We start from the raw sequence: 23704 nt of genomic DNA on the forward strand, positions 1-23704 counted from the left end.
ACATTATGGCTGTTTGCCCCACACCTGGGCTGCTCGCTCTACTTATTCTCCCCAGTGGCAATTTCACACCTACAGATCCAGGAAGCAGGATGAGGTAATACAGTGAGAATTTGAATTCTTTCCTCTTTCACAAGACGGTTGGACAAGAGATGGGGAATTCCAAAAGTTGGATTGGCTGGCCAGTTTGGCGAAAGCTAGGCAGGTCCCTGTTGTCCTGTTCCAGTCCCTTGTTCCCTAGAGTAATGAAACATCTGCAAGAAAACAACCAAGCTCAGAGAGCATCCAAGTCCCCACAGTCCTCTCCCTCTCCCTCCTCCTTCTCCTCCTCCTCCTCCTCCTCGTCTCCACAAACCTCACTCCCTTCTAGCAATGATGAGGTTAGCTAGTTGTGTAATGAGAGAGCACCAAGGACCCCACAATTCAACACGGGGCTACAAATATTGCCAGATTTACTCAACCCAGCTTCCATTCCCCACATTGGGACTTCAACTGAGCAGCCCTACCAGATGAATTGCAACCTTGCCAAATCCAAGCAATTGTTGTTTGACTGCTGATTTTAATATTTGGTATCAGTAAGGCTTATTGCTATGGAAGAACTTCTGAATTCTCCAACCTTGCCTCATCCAAACCCATCTCCCAGGGCAGTTGAAGTTCTGTCTTGTGAAATTTAAGGATTTTCCATTGGGTCTTCTGACTGCCATCAGAGGACACTGATCAGCCCAGGGTGCCCCTCACTGCCCATCTATTAATCAACCCTGGTTAAGGAGGAGCAAGGACAGATGAAGGAGCAAGGAATAAAAAAAATACCCCAAGCAGGTAGGAGAAGCTGCTGTGTAGCAACCTTTCCTATTTATAGACCAATCTTGCTGCACGGATGGCAAGAATGGCCATGAAATGGGAGCAATATGCAAACCAAGTTCCCAGAACACCGAGGATCCACCCGGTGAGATCAAGAGTTGATACACGTTGATTGCGTGAGAAGGAAAGAAAGAAAAAAAATTAAGGTTTTTCCACTTAGCCTCAGAATTGTCCCAGCATTACTCAGGAATTTAAAAGAGCCAAAGAAACTCCTAAGCCGAGGTTTCAGCAAGCAAACAACTTTTATTTTGATCAAAATAGAGTTGGGCGACCCCATCTCTCTTCGTGGCTGGTAGACAGATGAAGGCAACAGCCGGGAAAGATGTCTTCCACCTTTTATGCCTTTGCAGAACAAAAAGATCAGGTCATGGTACCAGGCATAAGATGGCACAAAAAAACCCCAAAACAATTCCTAGATGATGACTCATACACAGCAACCCAGGCTCCATCCGTAACTCCTTTCCTGCCCTCCCCTTACCGTGCTCTTTTCATGTAAACAATCACCTGTACCTAAAGCAGGAAACATTTGCTTTTATATAACTAATTTCCCAATCTAAAACACTTACAAAGCTGTTTGCAGATAAACAAATATATATCCTTAATGGTTGTAAAAATACGAATCCCGGGCATATTTGTTCAATGATGCAATCTTCGATCTCCCAGAAGAGTATACTCCAGTTATATAAAAGAAAGCGATCACCAGGAAATAAAACACCAAGGTTTTAATAAATAAAATCAAGCTCTCTCAGATCTCTGAGTCCTAGTGGACAATCCCTTAAATATGAGCCAGCCGTGTGCTGCAGCTGCCAAAAAAGCCAACACAGTGCTAGGCTGCATTAACAGAGGGATAGAATCAAGATCACCTGAAATGTTAATATCACTTTATAAGGCCTTGGTAAGGCCACACTTGGAATACTGCATCCAGTTTTGGTCACCACGATGTAAAAAAGATGCTGAGACTCTAGAAAAAGTGCAGAGAAGAGCAACAAAGATGATCAGGGGACTGGAGGCTAAAGCATATAAGGAACAGCTGCTGGAACTGGGTATGTCTAGACCAGTGGTTCTCAACCTGTGGGTTGGGACCCCATTTGGGGTCGAACGACCATTTCACGGGGGTCACCAAACAACGCAGTCCACCATTTTCCCCCCTTTTCCTTAGCTATGCTACTCCCTTTTATTCTATTGGCTCTTGAAAACCAATAGAATAGACTCTCTTGAATAGAGTCTAATTCTATTGGCTTTCAAAAGCCAATAGGAATTGTCCAGGCTGTCTCTGCCCTGCTGAGCCCGCCAAAAGTCCCATTCTGCAAACGGTGCTGCACCAGTTGAGTAGTCCTCGACTTATGACCGGTTGAGTAGTCCTCGACTTATGACCGGTTGGGGGGTCGCGGCATTAAAAAGGTTGAGAACCAATGGTCTAGACTAATGAAGAGAAGGACAAGGGGGGACAGGATAGCAGTCTTCCAGTGTCTCAGGGGGATATTGGGGCGGGGGAGTTGGACTAGATGACTTCCAAGTTCCCTTCCAACATTACTACTACTACTACTACTACTACTACTACTACTACTACTACTACTACTACTACTATTATTATTATTATTATTATTATTATTATTATCTTTGCAAATGAGCCTGACTGCAGCCATTTCCCCCCTCATTTGAAATTGCCACATGGAATGGAGGGAAGGGGATTTGCCCAGGTGCTTGGTTTAATTTAACACAGTCCGGCGTTCTAGCGACCATTACAATGGCCAACAAGGTCGAGGTTCCCGCCCCCTTTTTTCTGTTTTGAGTAGATCAGTGATTGACATGGCTATTTTTGACAAAGAGGGGATAAATTGCCGGTAAAAGTCAGCAAACCACAGAAAGCTTTGGAGCGGCTTTCCGCTGCGTGGGAGTGGCCATTCCAGTATCGCCTTCACTTTGGCAGGATCCACCTCTATGCCCTCATCCAAAATCCAGTACGCCAGATAGTCAAGGCATGTTCGGTGAAATTCAAATTTGCTGTCCGGTGGGAACCAAGGTCCTCTATTGCTCCCACATCCAGGCCCGGGGTGTAGAGCACAAAAGCCTGCGAACTGCGTTTATTGGGGGAACATGGTATATTGCATAGTTTTGGGGGTGGGAACTTTATACTTTGTAATGGAGAGTTTGTTATTGATATTCCAGACTTGGTTTCACTTTTGATTATGCCGATACTCTGTAACAATAAATATGTTTTTTGAGAAATTTGCTAGCCTCCAAATTTCTGATTTACTTGTTTCTGATGATGATGATGATGATGATGATGATAATAATAATAATAATAATAATAATAATAATAAAGTTGGAAGGGATCTTGGAGGTCATCTAGTCCAATCCCCTGCTCAGGCAGGAAATCCTACACCATTTCAGACAAATGGCTGTCCAGTCTCTTCTCAAAAACCTCCAGTGTTGAACCTTGACATTTCACAATTTTTCTCCTCCTCCTCCTCTCCACAAATATTACTTAGTTTGGGTCATAAAATATCTGGAAGAAAACAGCCAAGTTCAGGGAGCACCAAGGACCCCACAGTTGTCCTCTCCCTCTTCCCCTCCCCACCCCCTCCTCCTCCTCCTTCTCTTCCCTCCCTATTCTCTAGTCCACAACCCCATTCCCTTCTTGCACCCTTGGTTGGGTAATGAAATGTCTGCAAGCAGACCACCAAGCTCAAAGAGCACCAAGGCCCCACAGTTCTCCTGCTCCTCCTCCTCCTCCTCCATTCTCCTCACCACAAGACCCCCCTCTCTTCTAGTACTGATGCTATCACCTAGTCAGGTCATGAAACGTCTGCAAGAAAACCAACCAGCTCAGGGAGCACCAAAGAGCATGCCCTCAATCCTACACTACAAATATTCTCTCCTATCAGGACATTGTAAAAACATGTGTTTTACAGAAGCGTTATCTTGATCACATCTCCTGAAACCGATCTCTTTGACATTCCTTTTCTATACAAATGAAATGTGATCCACTGGAAGGGACCCTGCAGATCATTTCTGTAAGATCGAATTGTTCCCTCTTTGCCAGGTTTACTCAACAGGGCCAACTCAGCCTCCATCCCCACACTGGAATTGCAATTGAGCAGCCCTGCCACCCCAGTTGCTATCTAGTTCTCAACCCTGCTAACATTGGATGTTTTTGCTTTGACAACAGTTAGAGATGCCACCATTTTCTTCTTATGTTTTACTCTTAGAGTTAGAGTTAGAGTTAGATGATGCATGAGAGTTTGGATAGACATAACAATTCTGGACCTAGCGTGAGAACCAAGGTTAATGAAATAAGAGATGATAAGAATTGGCCGGGGTGGAGAACTGGAGGGAAAGCCTGCATTTCAAACTAATTGGAGAATGTGATTTGTGACTGTTAATAGAGGAGGGAATTGTGCTTTGATGCTATGTGCTCAGGGGAGGGGAATCCAGTTTTTGGCTTCAACCGTGTTAGTGCCAATGTCATGCTTCTCTAATAAAGATTCTTTAAGGTAAACAATGCCTCGAAGTTCTTTGAAGGGTTTCATCTGTTGGAACTATGACACTAGTAAAATCCAAGCAATTTTAATGTTCAGTATCAATGAGGATTATTGATATGCAATAACCTCTAGGAATTCTGCAATCTCAAGCTTACTTAATCCAAATCGTGTTCCATCACTCACTGCAGTTGAAGTTCTCTCTGTCTTGTGAAATTTAGGAATTTCAGTTGGGTCTTCTGGCTGCCCTAATCAGCTCAGAGGGCCCCTCCCTCACCTCCCCAATCCTATAACCAACCCTAGTTAAGGAGGAACAAGGACAGATAAAGGAACAAGGAATAAAAAAATACCCCAAGCAGGTAGGAGAAGCTGCTGTGTACTAACCCTTCCTATCCTTGGACCAATCTTCCTGCACTGATGACATTACCAAACATGAGCAATATGCAAACCAGATTCTCAGAACACCCAGGATCCATCAGGAATGATCAAGGATGGTGCCACAAGGGTTTCTGGGTCCTCTTCTGTTCAGTTTAGCTCTGAATGCTTGGATGAAGAGGGGGGAGTATATTGAGTTAATTCTCTGGAAGAAGGAAATAAAATCCAAAACTGCCTCATTGGAAGAAGAAATAGTTAGAAGCTTATTAAAGAGAGATCCAATCTAGCACTAAGGAGAAATTATCTGACACTAAGAACAATTTATCAGTGGAACGGCTCAGATGTCTTCTAATCCAACTTTTTGCCCAAGGCAAGAGTCCTTATTTTATCCCAGACAGATGGCTTTCCAGCCTCTTCTTAGAAGCCTCCAGTGATGGAGCACCCACAACGTCTGGGGGAAACCGTTACACTGGTGGATTGTTCTGGCTGACAAAAAATTTCTCCTTAGATCCAGGTTGCTTCTCTCCTTGGTTAGTTTCCATCCCTTGTTTCTTGTCCTGCCCTCAGGTGCTTTGGAGAATAGCTTGACTCCCTCTTCTTTGGGGCAGCCCCTGAGATACTGGAAGACTGCTGTCATGTCCCCCCTCGTCCTTTTCTTCATTAAACTAGACATTCCCAGTTCCCTCAACCATTCATTGTATGATTTAATTTCCAGATGCTTTATCATCTTTGTCGCTCTTCTTTGCACTCTTTCTCCCAGCAGACAGACATAGCTGGGTAACCTGCTGAGATCAGTGGTGGGATTCATATAGGTGAACAACCGGTTCTCTGCTTCCGTAAATATCACTTTATCTAAGCAGCCGTGTTTATTAAGACTTTGAAGGCCACAGGCAGAGGTTTTATAGTCCTCATCCACCAGTAGGTGTCAGTGTTGGATCATTTTTCAGTTCTTTCTAGCCCAGTGTTTCTCAACCTTGACAATTGTAAGGCATGTGGACTTCAACTCCCAGAATTCCACAGCCAGCAATGCTGGCTGTGGAATTCTGGGAGTTGAAGTCCACATGCCTTAAAATTGTCAAGGTTGAGAAACACTGTTCTAGTCTTTTTCCTCCTTAAAGAGTTAGATTCGCCCTTCTAATAGCCGGGGGGGGGGGGGATCCCTCCCTTTTTCACTCTCGGAGGTAGTTTTGCTTCTTGGGAGTCCTCTTTTTCAGGAAAATAAATAGGACAGAGAAAATCAGTTCTTACCCAGCTTCAAACACACGTTCACAATCAGTTTAAGTAGAACTTTTTGACTTCCGTTGCTTGCAGCTGGGGCTAGACAATGGAGTTAGCTAGCCTTTCTCCTGTTGGTTTCTGGGAGGCTTTTCCTGGACCGATCGGGGAGACCGCCGTCTCTCCTATGTCCCTGGGACCACCTTCCTTCACTGCCACCTCTCCAGGGTGACTTCTGGCCCATTTGGGGTCCCCAAACAGGAAGAAAGTCAGCTGAAGAGCTCGGCATCCCGAATCTCTCAGCTGATTGCACTGCTTGCAGGAACCAGAAGCCTGCTTCCGGAAGTCCATTCTGGGCCTGGGCAACAAAAAATTAGCTACCGGTTTTGCCGAAGTGGTGCAAACCGGCTGAATCCCACCACTGGATCTGATATAGATAGATAGATAGATAGATAGATAGATAGATAGATAGATAGATAGATAGATAGATAGATAGATAGATGGATAGATGGATAGATGGATAGAGGGATAGAGGGATAGAGGGATAGAGGGATAGAGGGATAGATGGATGGATAGATAGATAGATAGATAGATGTAATGATTAGTAATAGTAGTAAAGTTGGAAGGGACCTTGGAGGTCATCTAGTCCAACCCCCTGCTCGGGCAGGAAACCCTACACCATTTCGGACAAATGGCTGTCCAGTCTCTTCTTAAAAACTTCCAGTGTTGGAGCATTTACTGCTTCTGGAGGCAAGCTGTTCCACTGATTAATTGTTCTCACTGTCAGGAAGTTTCTCCTTAGTTCTAGGTTGCTTCTCTCCTTGATTAGTTTCCACCCGTTGCTTCTTGTCCTGCCTTCAGGTGCTTTGGAAAATAGCTTAATTCCCTCTTCTTTATGGCAGCCCCTGAGATATTGGAATACTGCTATCATGTCCCCCCTTGTCCTTCTCTTCGTTAAACTAGACATACCCAATTCTAGCAACCGTTCCTTATATGTTTTAGCCTCCAGTCCCCTAATCATCTTTGTTGCTCTTCTCTGTACTCTTTCTAGAGTCTCAACATCTTTTTTACATCGTGGTGACCAAAACTGGATGCAGTATTCCAAGTGTGGCCTTACCAAGGCATTGAAGAGTGGTATTAATACTTCACGTGATCTTGATTCTATCCCTCTGTTAATGCAGCCTAGCACTGTGTTGGCCTTTTTGGCAGCTGCAGCACACTGCTGGCTCATATTTAGGTGATTGTCTACTAGGACTCCGAGGTCCCTCTCACAGTTACTACTATTGAGCATGGTGCCACCTATGCTGTACTTGTGCATTTGGTTTTTCTTGCCTAAATGTAGAACCTTGCTTTTTTCACCATTGAATTTCATTTTGGTAGTTAGTGCCCAGTGTTCAAGTCTGTCCAGATCCTTCTGTATCTGAAGCCTGTCTTCTGGAGTGTTGGCTATTCCTGCCAGCTTGGTGTCGTCTGCAAATTTGATGAGTTCCCCATCTATCCCTTCATCCAAATCGTTGATGAAGATGTTGAAGAGTACTGGGCCCAGAACAGAGCCCTGGGGCACCCCACTACACACTTCCCTCCATATAGATGCAGTTCCATTGAGGACCACTCGCTGAGTACGGCCGGTCAGCCAGCTACGGATCCATCTGGTGGTGGTTCTGTCTACCCCACATTTTTCTATCTTGTCAAGTAGTAGGTTGTGATCTACTTTATCAAATGCCTTACTGAAGTCCAAGTAAATTATGTCCACAGCATTCCTCTGATCCACTAATTTTGTCACTTGGTCAAAGAATGCAATAAGATTTGTCTGGCATGATCTATTTTTGACAAACCCATGTTGGCTTTTAGTAATGACTTTGTTTGCCTCTAGGTGTTCGTTGATTCGTTGTTTGATTATCTTTTCCAGGATCTTCCCAGGTATTGAGGTCAGGCTGATAGGTCTGTAATTTCCTGGATCCATTTTTTTTCCTTTTTTGAGGATGGGAACTACATCAGCTCTTTTCCAGTCCTCTGGTAGTTCCCCTGTGTTCCAGGATCTTTGAAAAATATAGTTCAGTGGCTCCGATATCACATCTGCCAGTTCCTTGAGAACTCTGGGGTGTAATCCGTCTGGTCCTGGCGATTTGAACTCATCTAGGCTGGACAGGTGCTCACTAACGATTTTCTTGCCTATCTTAACTTGTGTTTCTGTTTTGTTTTTTGTGGCACTATTTTTGATAGGTTGGTCTGTTTTTTCCCTTTGTGTAAAGACAGATGCAAAAAATGAGTTAAATAGTTCTGCTTTCTCCCTGTTGCTTGTCACCTTCTTGCCACTTCCACCCACTAATGGACCAATCATTTCCTTCACTTTTTTCTTGTTTTTTACATGTTGAAAGAAGCTTTTTTGTTATTTTTGACTTTGGTCGCAAGCCTTAGTTCATTTTGAGCCTTGGCTTTCTTCACTTCATCTTTGCAGGCTCGGGCTATTTGCTGATATTCTGACTTAGTTATGTTCCCCTCTTTCCACTTTCTATACTTGTCCTTTTTATCTTTCAATTTGTCAGAGAGTTCTTTATGCAGCCATGCTGGTTTCTTTTGAGAGCTGTTATTTTTCCTCTTTGTTGGTATTGTGCTAGACTGTGCTTTTATTATCTCATTTTTCAAAAGATAGATAGATAGATAGATAGATAGATAGATAGATAGATAGATAGATAGATATGATCAGTGGTGGGATTCAAATAGGTGAACAACTGGTTCTCTGTGTGGATGCCGCTTCCAGAAGTCCAGAAGGCCTGGACAACAAAAAATTAGCTACCGGTTCTGCCGAACTGGTGTGAACCGGCTGAATCCCACCACTGGCTGAGATGGAGACTTCAGCCCCTCTGAGGTCAACAGCTTCTTGACTAAAACAACCTCGATTTGACCAGCTCTGTGAGATATTGACAACACTGAATCAAATTTGCACTGGCTGTTATAGATGCGCAGTTGCCCTCTTTAAGTGGGGGAAAACACCCTCATTAGGACCCTGGTGGCACAGAATGCAGCACTGCAGGCAAACTCTGCCCACTGCCAGGAGTTCGATCCTGATCGATTCAAGATTGACTCAGCCTTCCATCCTTCCGAGGTCAGTAAATTTCATGCCATCGAGGTGGCAGGGGTTTCTGGCTTTGAGAGAGACTTCCCCTGGGGATTCTCTCTAGACATCCACATTAGGGAACAATGAGCAGCCTAGAGGGGGTGTCAGAATCCAATTATATTTCATCTCTAGTTATCAATTATAGAAAACCCCATTTCTGCCTTCTATGAATTCTGTCATACAAGGAAGGGAAGGGGGTGAACAAAGGGGCTTTATGGCCCTCACTTCCTTTGGTACAACTTCAAAGGAATTGAATGGGGATAGCACCAAAAGGACTAATCATAACAAAGGAGGCTATTTACCTTTCATGTAGTTTTCTCTGAAGTCTCCATCCAGCCGGCAGTAAGGAAAAGGGGGTGGGAGTGTAATGCCTGAGACTATTGCTGGAAGAAGGGGGTGATTGGGTGGAGCTACTGGAGAACCCGTTAAAACCTTGAATGGGATTGCTTGGACCCCAAGTCCTGTCTAGAACGCCTGCAACCATTTTCTCTTAATAAAGGATGCCTGTTGGAAGAATTATTCCAAGAGTTCTGTCTTCTTAAGATGCAAAGTGGGGTGGGTCCTTACAGGGGGTTCCTCTTCCTCTGACATGGGTGGGGAGGACACGGGTCAAGGTGGGGAGGAAAAACCCCCAAGGTGGGGAGGAACCCCCCCCAAACACTTTAAGGAGACACCTGAGACCAAGAAGGAAGTCAGGATCCAATGCTTTATTGTAGAGAAGAAGGGATGAAACCAGGATGGATTTTGGGGGAGGGTCTCCAGGCTGGTCCAGGACAGAAGAAGGGTCTCTCCAGGAAGTTGGTGAATTGGGACCAATTCAGGTGGGTCTCCTCGTTGGTGATGCTGTAAAAACAAACATTCAGATGTGAGGTTTCTGCACAGAATTGCTTCTGGTGCTACCCAGGAACATCACCCTACCTAATCTTAAAATCACGGAGGAAGAATGTGCTAATTGGGAGAGAAGGAAAGCAAGGGGCAGCCTCCCCACTGGAGTTATGGGGCTCCATCACTGAGGGTTTCAAGAAAAGATGAGACGGAATCTCTCCAGGATGCTCTGAGGATTTCTGCAGTGGAAGAAAGGTGGACTAGATGACCTCCAGTGTTTTTTCCACATCTTTTCTTTCCAGAAGACCTCAAGGCGAACTGCATGGACACGTTCACATGAGCTGCCTAATTCAGACAGGGAACATTTCTTACAGCCAGAAATGTGAACTTGGTTTTGGCTCCCCAGATGAAGCTATGGACCTTCCTATCACCTCAGCATGGACCAGTTCTGGTCTGTCCAGAGGATGAGCTGGACCAAAGTGGGCAAGGGGTTCTGGCCCAGCCTCTCCTCCTCCTGGAAGTCCTCCTTGTCTGGGACCTTCTGCCGTCCTGACCAGGCTGGCAGGAGGACCATCTTCTTCAACACAGTGTCCAGCAGCAGCTGGAATGGGGGAGGGCATTCTCCCAAAGAGGTTCAGGAGGAGAAGAGGTCAAGGGACAGTGGGTGGGGGAGGGGGAGGATCACCTGGAGGCTTTCACAGAGTGGGGGTGGATATCCCTCAGGAGGAACCTCAGGACACCAAGTTCTGCTTTAGCATCATGACACCTTCCTTTTTCTACCTCAACTCTACCTGGAAACGAGGAGAACCTGGAGGGTCAGTCTCATGGCTTCCACAGAGGAGAGCCTGGAAGGTCAATCTAGTGGCTTCCACAAAGTGGGAGGGGTGGATATCTATCAGGAAGAAGGGCTCCACTGTGCCCTCCATACAAAGGGTGATATTCACGCTTGCTGTGTGAAGATTCCAACAACTTCCTTTTTCACATTAGCTGTACTTTTGATGGACAAGAGAGCCTGTAGGTGCAGCAACTTCAACAATCCCATGCACACGTACCCAGACCAAGCCTTGGCCTAGGAGACACCACACGGCCGTTCCTTTGGTCTAAGCCAGGGGTCTTCAAACTTGGCCACTTTAAGACTGGTGGACTTCAGCTCCCAGAATTCCTCAGCCAGCAGGGCTGGCTGAGGAATTCTGGGAGTTGAAGTCCAGCAGTCATAAAAGGACCGAGTTTGAAGACCCCTAGTCTAAGCAAACCTATATTGGTGTTACCGACATGCAGTCGGTCTTGCAAGCATAAGTGCAACACTTCTGCTTCCCTGGGCATTTCCAGTCACTTTCACACAACACAGGACAAATAGTGATGGTGCCTGGAGGGGCCTTGGGCAGACCCCAGGTTTTTTTGCAAAATAGAAGATCCCAAGGCTGAGAAATTCCCCTGGAATTGGAATCACAGATCAAGCAAGATCCCATTTCTGGGCCTTTCAAGACCCAAAACGTCTCCACACATCCAGATGAGATGTTGCCAGCTGGAGCTGGATCCTACCTCTTCCTCTTCCCCACAAAGCACAACCATCTCCTTTTGGGGTCAATCTCTGGGGTCTCTGAGCAGCATTTTATAGCTGGGCTCCTCTCTCTCTCTCTCTTTTTTTTTATTGAAAAGTTTTATACAATATACATCCCAAGACCCACCCACCCCTACCCCCCTACCCCACTTCCCAGAGCTGAATACAGGGTTACAAATAAACAATCAAACTCTAAACAAAAAACATTACCCAACTATACAAGTAACCAAATCCATAACGCACTTTAACTCCCTTATAACATAAATATAAACAAATTAAAAATAATAATATAAACCAGTGGTTCTCAACCTTTTTAATGCCACGACCCCCAACCGGTCGTAAGTTGAGGACTACTCAACCAGTCATAAGTTGAGGACTACTCAACTGGTGCAGCACCGTTTGCAGAATGGGACTTTTGGCGGGCTCAGCAGGGCAGAGACAGCCTGGACAATTCCTATTGGCTTTTGAAAGCCAATAGAATTAGACTCTATTCAAGAGAGTCTATTCTATTGGCTTTCAAAAGCCAATAGAATAAAAGGGAGTAGCACAGTTAAGGAAAGGGGGGGGGAATGTCGGACTGCGTTGTTTGGCGACCCCCGTGAAATGGTCGGTCGACCCCAAATGGGGTCCCGACCCACCGGTTGAGAACCACTGATATAAACAAATCAATATTGTTAAACCATAATAATACTCTAAAGTTTACTCATAAGCTAGATGAAACTTTTTAGTCCCATATTTATTCTGAATATAATCTATCCATCTTCTCCAAACCGAAATAAATCTTTTCTTGTGAGTGATCCTTCAAGTAAGCAGAAATTTTTGCCATTTCTGCTAAATTTGACACCTTAAGCGTCCAATCTTCAAATTTTTGCCATTTCTGCTAAATTTGACACCTTAAGCATAGGCAAAGAATCCTTCTTCCAATATTGGCTGGGCTCCTCTCTCTTGACTTAGGATGCTGGGGGTGCAAATGTGCACACACGCATCCATTTCCACAAAAGAGGAAGGTGGTTCTCCTTGTGGGCAAGCTGAAGGTCCATCTCAGTCTGCCTTTGCCATCAGGAAGGGATTCCAGGGAATGTGAGTAGAGGCTTTTCCTGCTGGCTCTGAGGGGGGGGCGGGGGGGGGGAGCGGAGCCAAGATGGTGGACAGGCAGCAAAGGCTGTAAGGAGCTCCTCCAAAAGCAAAAGCCTTCTTTTATTTTCTTTTATTTTTATGTTAACTTTTTAACCTTTTTAACATTGCATTTTTAATCTACCCACTTTTAACCTATTTTAACCTACTTTTAACTCTTTTTAACTACTGGAGAGGCCACCTTTGTTTTTTAACCTACATTTTAACAATTCTACAAGCCAGGATCACTAAGAATGGGGAAAAGGAGAAAGAGACAGCACTCTGCAGCAGAGAGTTCATCCAAGCCACTGAAGCAACAGAAAATGGAAGATTACACTGCAAACAGACAGTCTGTTCCAGTAAGTAATTCATCTGCAGTCACCTTATCAGATAAATTTAATTTATGTGACTCGTTAGAATGGGACTTACAAACCGAACTGGAAAGCAAACAGCATGTAGAATTGTCCTCCTTCTCGGAGAATTGCTCCTCTTCTTGGAACTCAGCAGCAGCCCTCTTTGCACAGGAGGGAGATGTAATAAATTTAAAGGGGGAAAATGTGACAGATTTCCTCTCTAGACGATGTTTGCTTACTGGCTCAAACTATTAACTCAATATATGAACTCTTATCAACTGTCATAAATAAGGTTGACTGCTTGAAAGAATCTTTTGTAAAGTTTGCTAGGAGCCAGCCAAATGCTGCAGAAGGATGTGGGAGGACAACCACGGGTAGACATGGGATGGGTAATTCAGAAAATGAAACTAGAGAACGGCCTTCTCTTCCTTCCAAAAATCTGAACACTCAGAGAGAAAACATCTAACCAGGTAAAGGCTTAAGAGATGACCAATATAACTACAGTCTGCAGACTGGGTTACCTTACAAATTTATGACAAGAGAGTGAACAGAGGGTGTTGGGATAATAGAGAAGCTGTTAAGCTGTCCCTGAGCCAGTTGCTTCGCTGTGAACTCACTGTGATAGATCTTCTACATGCAGAGTGGCTGCCAGCAAGAAGGCAATATATGAGAATTCTCCTCTTGTTTAAGCAGCCCACAATTCCCTCCACGCTCTTTAAAATGAAGCCCTTTCTGATTACCTTTTCAATATTCCCAATAAGGGTTTTTCGCTCAGACAAAGTGTGCTCACTCCTGAAACAGCATCACCAAGAGGGAACTGTTGCTTTAAATCCAGGCTGCAACAGCCCTTACACTGCTAAGCCTGAGGCTGCTGCAACTGAATTGACCCCGAGAAGACAAAGGAGTAATATACAAACGCATTACCCACAGCTGCAGGAACTGTTGAAGATGTGCCAGAAGAAATGCTGATTGATCTATTCAGTGCACTGCCGGAACCTGAGCAAATTAATATCATTCAAAGATTGGATGACCTAAAAGAGGCACTGACAACAACTCAATTTACAGCAAACCCTCTATTTAATTTGACTCCACTAATTGCGCAACATTGTGACAATATATTTAATCAACAATCTGCCTTTCCCTCAATAGTGAAAAAAGATAGCGTCACACAGGCGGACAGTGGGGTAACTGCACTGACTGACCCTGTCTCTGAGAAACAACTGAAAGACAAAGGGTTTCATCACACAATGCCTCCTAAGCCGACAAACACTAAGGATATAATCCAGCTTCCATCCTCATTTGACTTAGAAGTTCCCACAACATCTCCCTACAAGATGAATTCTCAGCTACGCCCCTCCAAAAATGGACATAAATCTACATTTATAGATTTAAGCCGGAGTACCTGCCCATTTGAAAAAAATATATTCCTGGAGCAAGGGCAGAGGCACACTGGCAATCGAGATATAGAGAAACAACAACAAGTTCTGCAACCCACGAGAAGAAATACCGAACCTCACAACAACTGTGTTTATATGGGAAGCATAGATGATATCGACCTGGCTCCAATGTCAGGTTGACATCTGACATTTTTAACCATCTAGCCAATCAATCAAGCCAGACCACCTTGCCTCTGAGAAGTCCATTCAGATGATGACCTGGAATGTAGCTGTCTGGAAAGGGATGGTCGATAGTGGTCTAATGAGCTTTCTCCCTAGATTTGATGTAATAGCCCTTCAAGAAACCTGGTTAACCGAAGTGGATGAACCAGTACAACTGCCAGGTTTTCAGGGATGGGCCTCCCCAGCCCAAAAAACAAAGAACAAAGGGAGACTCTCAGGTGGGCTATGCATTCCTATAAAGCAAGAGTTGCAATGGCAGGGGGAGAAACTATATCATGAAGATAAGTATTCGTACTTCCTAGCTGTTAAATTTGAATATGAAAAGTTTGAGTTAATACTGATAAATGTGTATATCCCACCAATCACATCCCGGTATTATAACTCTGAATGTTGGATGGGCTTGGAAGTTATTCTAGAAGATATATCTGTATTGTACCCTCAGTCCATAGTGGTGTTACTAGGAGATTTGAATGCTCGACTGGGTCCCTCTTTGTATGAGCTCACCCAGAAGAAGGGAGTCCCAGGTGAATTTTTTGATAACCATCAAATGAAGAGAAGGACAAAGGGGGACATGATAGCAGTGTTCCAATATCTTAGGGGCTGCCCCAAAGAAGAGGGAGTCAAGCTCTTCTCCAAAGCCCCTGAAGGCAGGACAAGAAGCAACGGATGGAAACTCATCAAGGAGAGAAGCAACCTAGAACTAAGGAGAAACTTCCTGACAGTGAGAACAATTAACCTGTGGAACAACCTGCCTCCAGAAGCTGTGAATGCTCCAACACTGGAGGTTTTTAAGAAGAGACTGGACAGCCATTTGTCCGAAATGGTATAGGGTTTCCTGCCTGAGCAGGGGGTTGGAGTAGATATGACCTCCAAGGTCCCTTCCAACTATTATTATTATTATTATTATTATTATTATTATTATTATTATTATTATTATTATTATCATCATCATCATCATCGTCATCATCGTCATCATCATCCTCAGTGGCACTCGAGAGACTGCAAAAGTAATGCTGCTGGCCTGCTCCTAGTCTCCTTCATTTTTAAGGGTAATTTCCAAATTCTGGGAGGTAAGGATAAGGATTACACATATCCTTACACATACCACTCGGCCAATTCAAGCAGTGTACTGGATCTCTTTTGTGTGTCTAGAGATAAAGTTGACCTCTTTTCGGAGGTCACAGTACACCTTAGCGACAATAGCGACCACCAGCCTGTAAGCGTGACACTGCGAGGCCGCTCAGATTTAAGACCATATAATATGGCTGACAGATGGCTCAACAAAAAGGTAGAGGTGACCCAAAATAAAAGGATAACTTGGGCCAAAGTTGATATTAAGGCAATACTAGAATGCCTTAAAACAGAGAATGCTATTAAGTGGGCTAGAACAATCCAGTCATCTACTACTGACTGGATGTCAGCCTTCAATGCGTTCTCCAATCTGTGTAACATTCTGAAGAAACAGCTAACATGTAAGGACCCACCCCACTTTGCATCTTAAGAAGACAGAACTCTTGGAATAATTCTTCCAACCGGCATTCTTTATTAAGAGAAAATGGTTGCAGGCGTTTTAGACAGGACTTGGGGTCCAAGCTCTCCCATTCAAGGTTTTAAGGGGTTCCCCAGTAGCCCCACCCAATCACCCCCCTCTTCCAGCAACAGTCTCAGGCATTACACTCCCACCCCCTTTTCCTTACTGCCGGCTGGATGGAGGCTTCAAAGAAAACTACATGAAAGGCAATAGCCCCATTCTTATGGTTAGTCCTTTTGGTGATACACACATCCAGTTCCTTTCTTCAAAGAAAACTACATGAAAGGTAATAGCCCCATTCTTATGGTTAGTCCTTTTGGCGATACACACATCCAGTTCCTTTCTTCAAAGAAAACTACATGAAAGGCAATAGCCCCATTCTTATGGTTAGTCCTTTTGGTGATACACACATCCAGTTCCTTTCTTCAAAGAAAACTACATGAAAGGTAATAGCCCCATTCTTATGGTTAGTCCTTTTGGCGATACACACATCCAGTTCCTTTGAAGTGTACCAAAGGAAGTGAGGGCCATAAAGCCCCTTTGTTCACCCCCTTCCCTTCCTCGTATGACAGAATCCATAGAAGGCAGAAATGGGGTTTTTTATAATTGATAACTAGAGATGAAATATAATTGGATTCTGACATAACAGCTAAACCTGCTACAAAAAGATCCCAAGTGAGTAGACCCCGCTGGTTTGATCCTGAAGGCCAGCGACTGAAAAAGAAATTGAAGGCAGTCATGAGGCTTGCCCAGAGGAATCCTACTGCCCATATACAAGCTAAGATGTTGCATACAAGCAAAAAACTATAACATTGAAGAAAAAAACTATAACATTGGAGCAAAAAATTATAACATTGAAGCAAAAAACTATAACATTGAAGAAAAAAACTATAACATTGAAGAAAAAAAGCTTTGCCATTTCAATCTAGCCAGAACTTGAGGGCTGCCAGAAGTCATAACTCGGTAATATTTTGGCATTCTGTAGCAGGTGTCCTGAAGGAGCGAGATTTGCATTTGACATACTGATCTCTGCTGAGGACTGGGAGAATTATTATCAGTGTTTGTTTGCTTCCACGGAACCGGTAGAGAACCTGTCTTTAAGCAGTGATTTAGTAAACCTTAGAACTTCCCCCTCTTGGCCACCAGCCTCAGAAAAGGAGATACAATCCATCATCAAAAGTTTAAAGAGCAATAAAGTCCCAGGTGAGGATTTTTTACCAGCAGAATTATTCGAGAAATTTCCCAGTTGGTGGGGTCTTGTATTAGCAGGTCTTTTTACACACATAAATAATACCTGCCATATACCAGAGGGGTGGAAGATGGCAATAGTTGTCCCCATATATAAAAAAGGGAATAATAAAGACCCTAGTAATTATAGGCCCATTAGCCTGGTTGATATTGCAGCAAAAATATGTGCTAGGTACCTTTTGAACAGAATTGAAATCTGGGTAGAGGAAAACAGTATCCTCACAGAAGAACAAGCAGGTTTTAGACAAAGCCGATCCACTATTGATAACTGCTTTGTCTTGAACCATCTAATTGCCAAATATGCCTATAAGAGGAGACCCCTGTTTGCTGCTTTCATAGACCTTACAGCAGCATTTGATATGGTAAACAGAGAAGTATTATGGAGTAAATTGACATCTCTTAAAATAGAACCCAGACTCTTGGCTTTGATTAAAGCCCTTTACACAAGTCCCTGTTTGTGGGTGTGGTATGGGGTTAATGGAGCTCTGACTAACAAGATTCACACCAATAAAGGGATAAGGCAAGGGTGTATCCTGGCCCCATTATTATTTAGTTTATAGATCAATGACTTGCCAGGGTTAATGAAGGATCCCATGGTACATATGCCGATGATCCTAAATACTTACTGTAACAGCTTGCTTTATGCCGATGATATGGTTTTATTATCATATTCACAAGTAGGATTACGTAGGCTATTAAGAAGATTCAGCTCTTACTGTCAGGATAATTCTCTAATCATTGGAAGAGACATAAGTGGCAATTAGATGGTGAACAGGTTAACACCTTTGTATATCTGGGTGTAACTTTTTTCAAGACTGGATCTTGGGTTTGCCATCATCAACGAAGTACATTTAGAGCAAAAGCCCACCTGAATCTATTGCTTAAACTAAAGAACCATAGTTACCCAGGGTCCTTAGCCCCATTAATTAAGGTACATAAAGCTAAGGTTACCACTATGATCTTGTATGGAGCAGAGGTTTGGGGTCTCTACTCAACCACAGTCTTAGAACAAACACAGTCCCAGCATTTGAGATGTATTCTGGGTGTAGATCCAAGAACATCTGCTGCAGCAGTTAGAGATGAATTGGGAATTGATGCAATTCATGCTCTATCCAAAATTAGAGCTTATAACTACTGGTGCAAAGTCAATGAAATGGAGACTGATGGACTCCCCAAGTTATGTCTACTAGAGCAAATAAAATTACAACCACAAATCTCCTGGGTCACCAAACTAACAAATTTTGTAAGAAGCTGTGGTCTTCCTGTCTCTTGTGTAACAGGAGAACAATTCAAAAAAAGAGCTGTCCAAAGAATTAAGGATACAAAAGCACAAAATGATATAGTGATCCTTAGTAAGGTGGGTAACTTGAAATGGCTGAGTAAATACAAGCGTACTTTTCAAGTAGACAGCTATTTGAAGTTACGACTGCCAAAACACCTTAAGGAGATATTTATGCGAGCGAGATTCGAACAGCTTGACACAATGGTCAGATATGGGAGATTCCATTCTATACCTTACAAAGAGCGTCTCTGCATTTGTGGAGCAGCAGAGGTAGAAGACCTGGTTCACATACTATTTCATTGTTGCCTGTAAAAGAGGGTGAGAGACAGGTACCTCAGTCTATATACCAAACGAATGCCTCATTGGGATCCCCATATCAAAACAACTTACCTTATGTGCAGCCAGAACTTGAAAATAACATTTAACGCAGCTCAGTATTTAAACAAAATGGTTCGGTTGAGATCTGCATACGTGGGACTGATTGGGGTAGATTGCAGGGGTGACTCCAAGATATAATTTTATCATATTTTATATTTTAAATTACTGTACTCTATTTTAATTTCATTTTAGACTGTATTTTATTCCAATTTCATTTTAAGTCGTATTTTATTCTAATTCCATTTTAAACTGTATTTTATCAAATTTCATTTTAAATTGCTTTTATCAAACTTTGGTAATAAATTGTTGCTGGAACTTTGCACTTTGATATGGCCCAAGGGCTAATCAATAAAGATTTTATGATGATGATGATGATGATGATGATGATGATGATGTACCCTGCTGGCTCTGCACATCCCTGCAGCCCCCTCCCCCAAAACAGAGGGGGAAAGATAGAGCTTCCCCTCTGGATTTCAAGAGAAGTCCTCTTTCCTTGGATCTCCTGTAAGTTGCCCTGAAGTTCTTAGGCTAAATGCAGAGGAGCTACAAGGAATGAGGTTGAAGTTCTAAGCTGGGCCCCTCAGCACACACACACACCTGGACCCAGATAGAGATGGGTCTTTGATGGTTCCAGAAGAGGGCAGGATGGAGTATTCATGCCAACAATCACATAAGCACTGACAAACAATGACACAGAAAATAGTTCCCCAATCAAGGAACCGTCAAAAAGAAAACAACGCTTTGACCAAGATTTACAGGGTAAACTGCAGTATATAAACCGGGAGCAAATCCTTAACACAATCTCACTGAAAATATCCCCTAGTGCCTAGTCAGACAATGAAATGTCTGCAAGAAAACCACCAAGCTCAGAGAGCACCAAGGATGCCACAGTCGTCCTCCACCTCCACCTCCTCCACCTCCACCTCCTCCTCCTCCTCCTCCTCCTCCTCCTCCCTGCAAATGCCACTCTCTTCTAGCACTGATGATGTTCCCTAGTTGGGTCATGAAACATCTACAAGAAAACCACCCAGCTCAGAGAGCACCAAGGACCCCACAGTCGTCGTCGTCCTCCTCCTCCTCCTCCTCCCTTCTAGCTCTGATGATGTTCCCTAGTTGGGTCATGAAACGTCTGCAAGAAAACCACCCAGTTCAGAGAGCACCAAGGACCCCCACAGTTCAACCTTGAGATACATAAATTCTTTTCTATTGGAAGAGTCTGTTCACGGCTCCTTCCCTACTTACCAAGACATTTATTTTTGGTCTTAAAATTATTGGCATTGCCGCGGCATCCACCGTAAGTAAACTCTTGGCATTTGTTTGAATCCGAGTTGTAGTAGAAGCGAGTGATTGCACCTCTACATGGTCCAGGCTCAGCAGGAACACAACTCTGTGGCAACAGAGAGGAAGGTGTTATTTCATTAGGTAGCACAAACCTCTTTAACACAGCTCCCCAACCTGGTGCCCTCCTAGCATACTCAGTCTGAGAACAATCGAGAGCCGTCTAAGATGTTTTAATTTGGTTTCCTGCTCTGGGATTTGGATTGGATGTCTGGAATGGATGTTTCCTGATGTTTAAAATCGTGATTCTGCTGTTGCATTGAGTTAAGATAGATCAGCCATCTTTTGTCCCCCTCCCATTTTTGTCTCCTATTGAGTTGACACCCAACTACCATCTCAAGAACCTTCCTAGAAGAGGTACCACCAAGCCAGAGGTTCTAGATTGGGGCTCTTGATTTTCCCTCCCTGGGGGAGAACTCTGCCCTCTGATCACATCAGCCCCTCCCAGCAAAGGGTTTTAAGATCATTCTGGAAACTCACTTGGACGGTCCTGGCTGGAGACGGGGGTCAGCTCTGCCCAGAGGCTGAGGAGTCCCAGCAGCAGCAGAAGACTTCCAGAAGACATGATGATGCCGTGTGCCCCACAGCTGGACTGCTATTTATTCTCCCCACGGGAATTTCACCCCTGCAGATCCAGGAAGCAGGATGAGGCAATACAGTGAGAATCCGAATTCTTTCGTCTTTCACAAGGTGGTTGAAGAAGAGGTGGAATCTGAGAGTTGCATTGCCTGGACAGTTTTAGGGGAAGCCAGGCAGGTCCCTGTTGATGTCCATGGGTCAATTCTGTGTTCAAGCCAAACTCGCCTTTCCAGAGTGGCAGCAGTGCTGGGAAAGTCCCGTATTAGTTAGTTTGGGGGGTGTCCATGATCTGTTGGAATCTGTAGCTTGTTCACCTGACGAGATGGTGCAACTTCCTTATCAGGGCTGCCCTCAAGCTGGATACGAGATGTGAGGAGACTTCTACCCTTTGGTTCAGATAAGACTGCAGAGAGACTTTGCCTGGGGATAGAGGCCTTAAAGATTTAGGCAAAGAATACAGAATAACAGAGATGGAAGGAAGAGGTCTTCTAGTCCAGCTGCCGGTCAAGCAAGAGACCCAATACCATTTTAGACAAAGGGCTGTGCAATCTCTTCTTGAACATCTCAGTTTTGGAACACCTACAACTTCTGGAGGCAACCCGTCCCACTCATGAATTGTTCTAAATGTCAAGAAATTTTTCCTTATTTCTAGGTTGAAGCGTTCTTGTTCTTGCCATGCAAAATCCACAATTACAGGCTTCTGGGTCTCCTTTCAAGTGTGTGTCATAACCTTTCTTTCCTTTCTTTCTTTCTTTCTTTCTTTCTTTCCTTCCTTCCTTCCTTCCTTCCTTCCTTCCTTCCTTCCTTCCTTCCTTCCTTCCTTCCTTCTTTCTTTCTTTCTTTCTTTCTTTCTTTCTTTCTTTCTTTCTTTCTTTCTTTCTTTCTTTCTTTCTTTCTGCAGACAGCCCATCAAAACGAAGCACAGGTCCAAAGTCAAAGGAACCGGAGTCAGAAACAGGAGCTGGAGCATAGGCATGACAGGGATAATGGGCAGTTATTTCCAACATCACGTCGCTCTTCTTCCTCTTCCTCCTCCTTATGTTCAGACTGGATTTGGCATTTTGTCTACCTATCGAGTCCTTCCCAAGGACCTGGGATAGGCAGATGTGGAGGTTTGATGGTATTACAGATCTCGTCGCAGGATGGAAGCAGTTCCTAGGAAGGCCGCCTTTTGCACTTGACTAATAGCGAATTTGTCAATGCCAATGGTGTTCAAGTGGTGCTCCAGTTGTTTTGGGATTGCACCCAAGGAGCCTATGACTATTGATAGTATCCTTGCTTGCCTTTGCCACAGTCTTTCTATTTCTACTTGTAGGTCTTTGTATTTTGTTATCTGCCTTGGGACAGGGACCCCAAAGATTTAGGTAAAGAATACAGAAAAACAAGAGTTGGAAGGTACCTCAAAGGTCTTGTAGTCCAGCCCCTGGTCAAGTAGGAGACCTTATACCATTTCAGACAAATGACTGTCCAGTCTCTTCTTGAAAACTTCCAGTGTTGGAGCATTCACTGCTTCTGGAGGCAGGTTGTTCCACTGGTTAATTCTTCTCACTGTCAGGAAATTCCTCCTTAGTTCCAGGTTGCTTCTCTCCTTGGTTAGTTTCCATTCCTTGTTCCCACCTTCAGGGGCTTTGGAGAATAAGTTGAGCCCCTCTTCCTTGTGGGAGCCCCTCAAGGATTGCAAGATGCTATCATGTCACCCCTAATCCTTCTCTTTGTTAGACTAGAATCATACCCAATTCCTGCAACTATTCTTCATATGTTTTAGCCTCCAGTCCCCTAATCATCTTTGTTGCTCTTCTCTGTACTCTTTCTAGGGTCTCAACATCTTTGTTACATCATGGTGACCAAAACTGGATGCAGGATTCCAGGTGTGGCCTTACCAAGGCCTTGTAAAATGGTACTAACACTTCAGGTGATCTTGATGCGATCTCTATGGTGATGCAGCCCAAAACTGTATGGTCTTTTTATGCTTCCGCAGCATACAGCTGGCTCATACTTAAGTGGTGATCTAGTAGGACACTTAGATCCCTCTCATGGTTACTAATGTTGAGGCAGGTACCATCTATTCTATACCTGTGCATTCGCTTTCTCCTGTCCAAGTGTGGGGTCTCTCTTTTCTCTCAAATGTAGCCCCCTCATCTAATGCCAATGTTGCTGGGATTGATTTGCTTCCATCCATTGCTTCTTGTCCTGCCTTCAGGCACTCTGGACAATAGCTTGACTATTGGGGCAACCCCTGAGACATTGGAACACTGCTATCATGTCCCCCCTCATCTTTCTCTACATTAAACTGGACATACCCAATTCCAGCAACTGTTCCTTATATGACATATTAAACGTGGGGTTTTCTTTGTGTGATATTTCAATTCAATTTCAATTTCAATGAGGGCATGGAGAAAGGAACACTGAACAAAGGGAGACATTTGTGTTTCGTCCCCTCGCCCCAGTACACCACCTTCTCCTCCCAGTTCACTTCCCTGCTGAAGCCCTTTGCTAAACAAGGAGAGCAAAGCTTTAAAACAGCGGTTCTCAACCTATGGGTCGCGACCCCATTTGGGATCGATCGACCATTTTACGGGGGTCGCCAAACAAGGCGATCCGCCATTTTCCCCCCTCAGGGGGCGGCGCCGCGCATGAGCGCCGCGCATGGGCGGCACGTTTGTGTGACGGGGGTCGCCGTCACACAAACGTTGAGAAACGCTGCTTTAAAATGTCAAAGTATTTTTTTGAACAAGCACAAGATGGCCGGTGCTTATGAAGAATGATCTATTTCCTGCTCAAGAACTTTTGTGCACAGTGGCCGTGTGCCCTGAGGATGCTACTTAGATT

At 44.1% G+C, this 23704-nt stretch overlaps 1 protein-coding gene across 1 annotated transcript; it reads right to left on the reverse strand.

Moving 5' to 3' along the window:
- Nucleotides 1-2797: 2797 nt before the first annotated feature.
- Nucleotides 2798-21373, reverse strand: LOC120307514 (kunitz/BPTI-like toxin). The gene is made up of 4 exons (XM_039342370.1): nucleotides 20773-21373; nucleotides 20201-20343; nucleotides 13641-13692; nucleotides 2798-2936 (listed from the first exon to the last, which is right to left on the reverse strand). Exons 1-4 carry the CDS (start codon nucleotides 20859-20861, stop codon nucleotides 2798-2800), a joined length of 423 nt encoding a protein of 140 aa, XP_039198304.1. The 5' UTR covers nucleotides 20862-21373.
- Nucleotides 21374-23704: the final 2331 nt, after the last annotated feature.

This window comes from Crotalus tigris, unplaced genomic scaffold (genome assembly GCF_016545835.1).
Source record: "Crotalus tigris isolate CLP2741 ecotype Arizona unplaced genomic scaffold, ASM1654583v1 scf7180000017791.1120302, whole genome shotgun sequence".
NCBI classification, from domain to species: domain Eukaryota; kingdom Metazoa; phylum Chordata; class Lepidosauria; order Squamata; family Viperidae; genus Crotalus; species Crotalus tigris.

Coding starts and splice junctions, on each gene's coding strand:
- LOC120307514 (XM_039342370.1), bottom strand. CDS start 20,861: ATGTCTTCTGGAAGTCTTCTGCTGCTGCTGGGACTCCTCAGCCTCTGG. Junction 13,693..20,200: donor GACCAAAAATAAATGTCTTG/GTAAGTAGGGAA, acceptor ATGCTGTTTCAG/GAGTGAGCACACTTTGTCTG. Junction 2,937..13,640: donor TTATTGGGAATATTGAAAAG/GTAATCAGAAAG, acceptor CAATAAACGCAG/TTCGCAGGCTTTTGTGCTCT.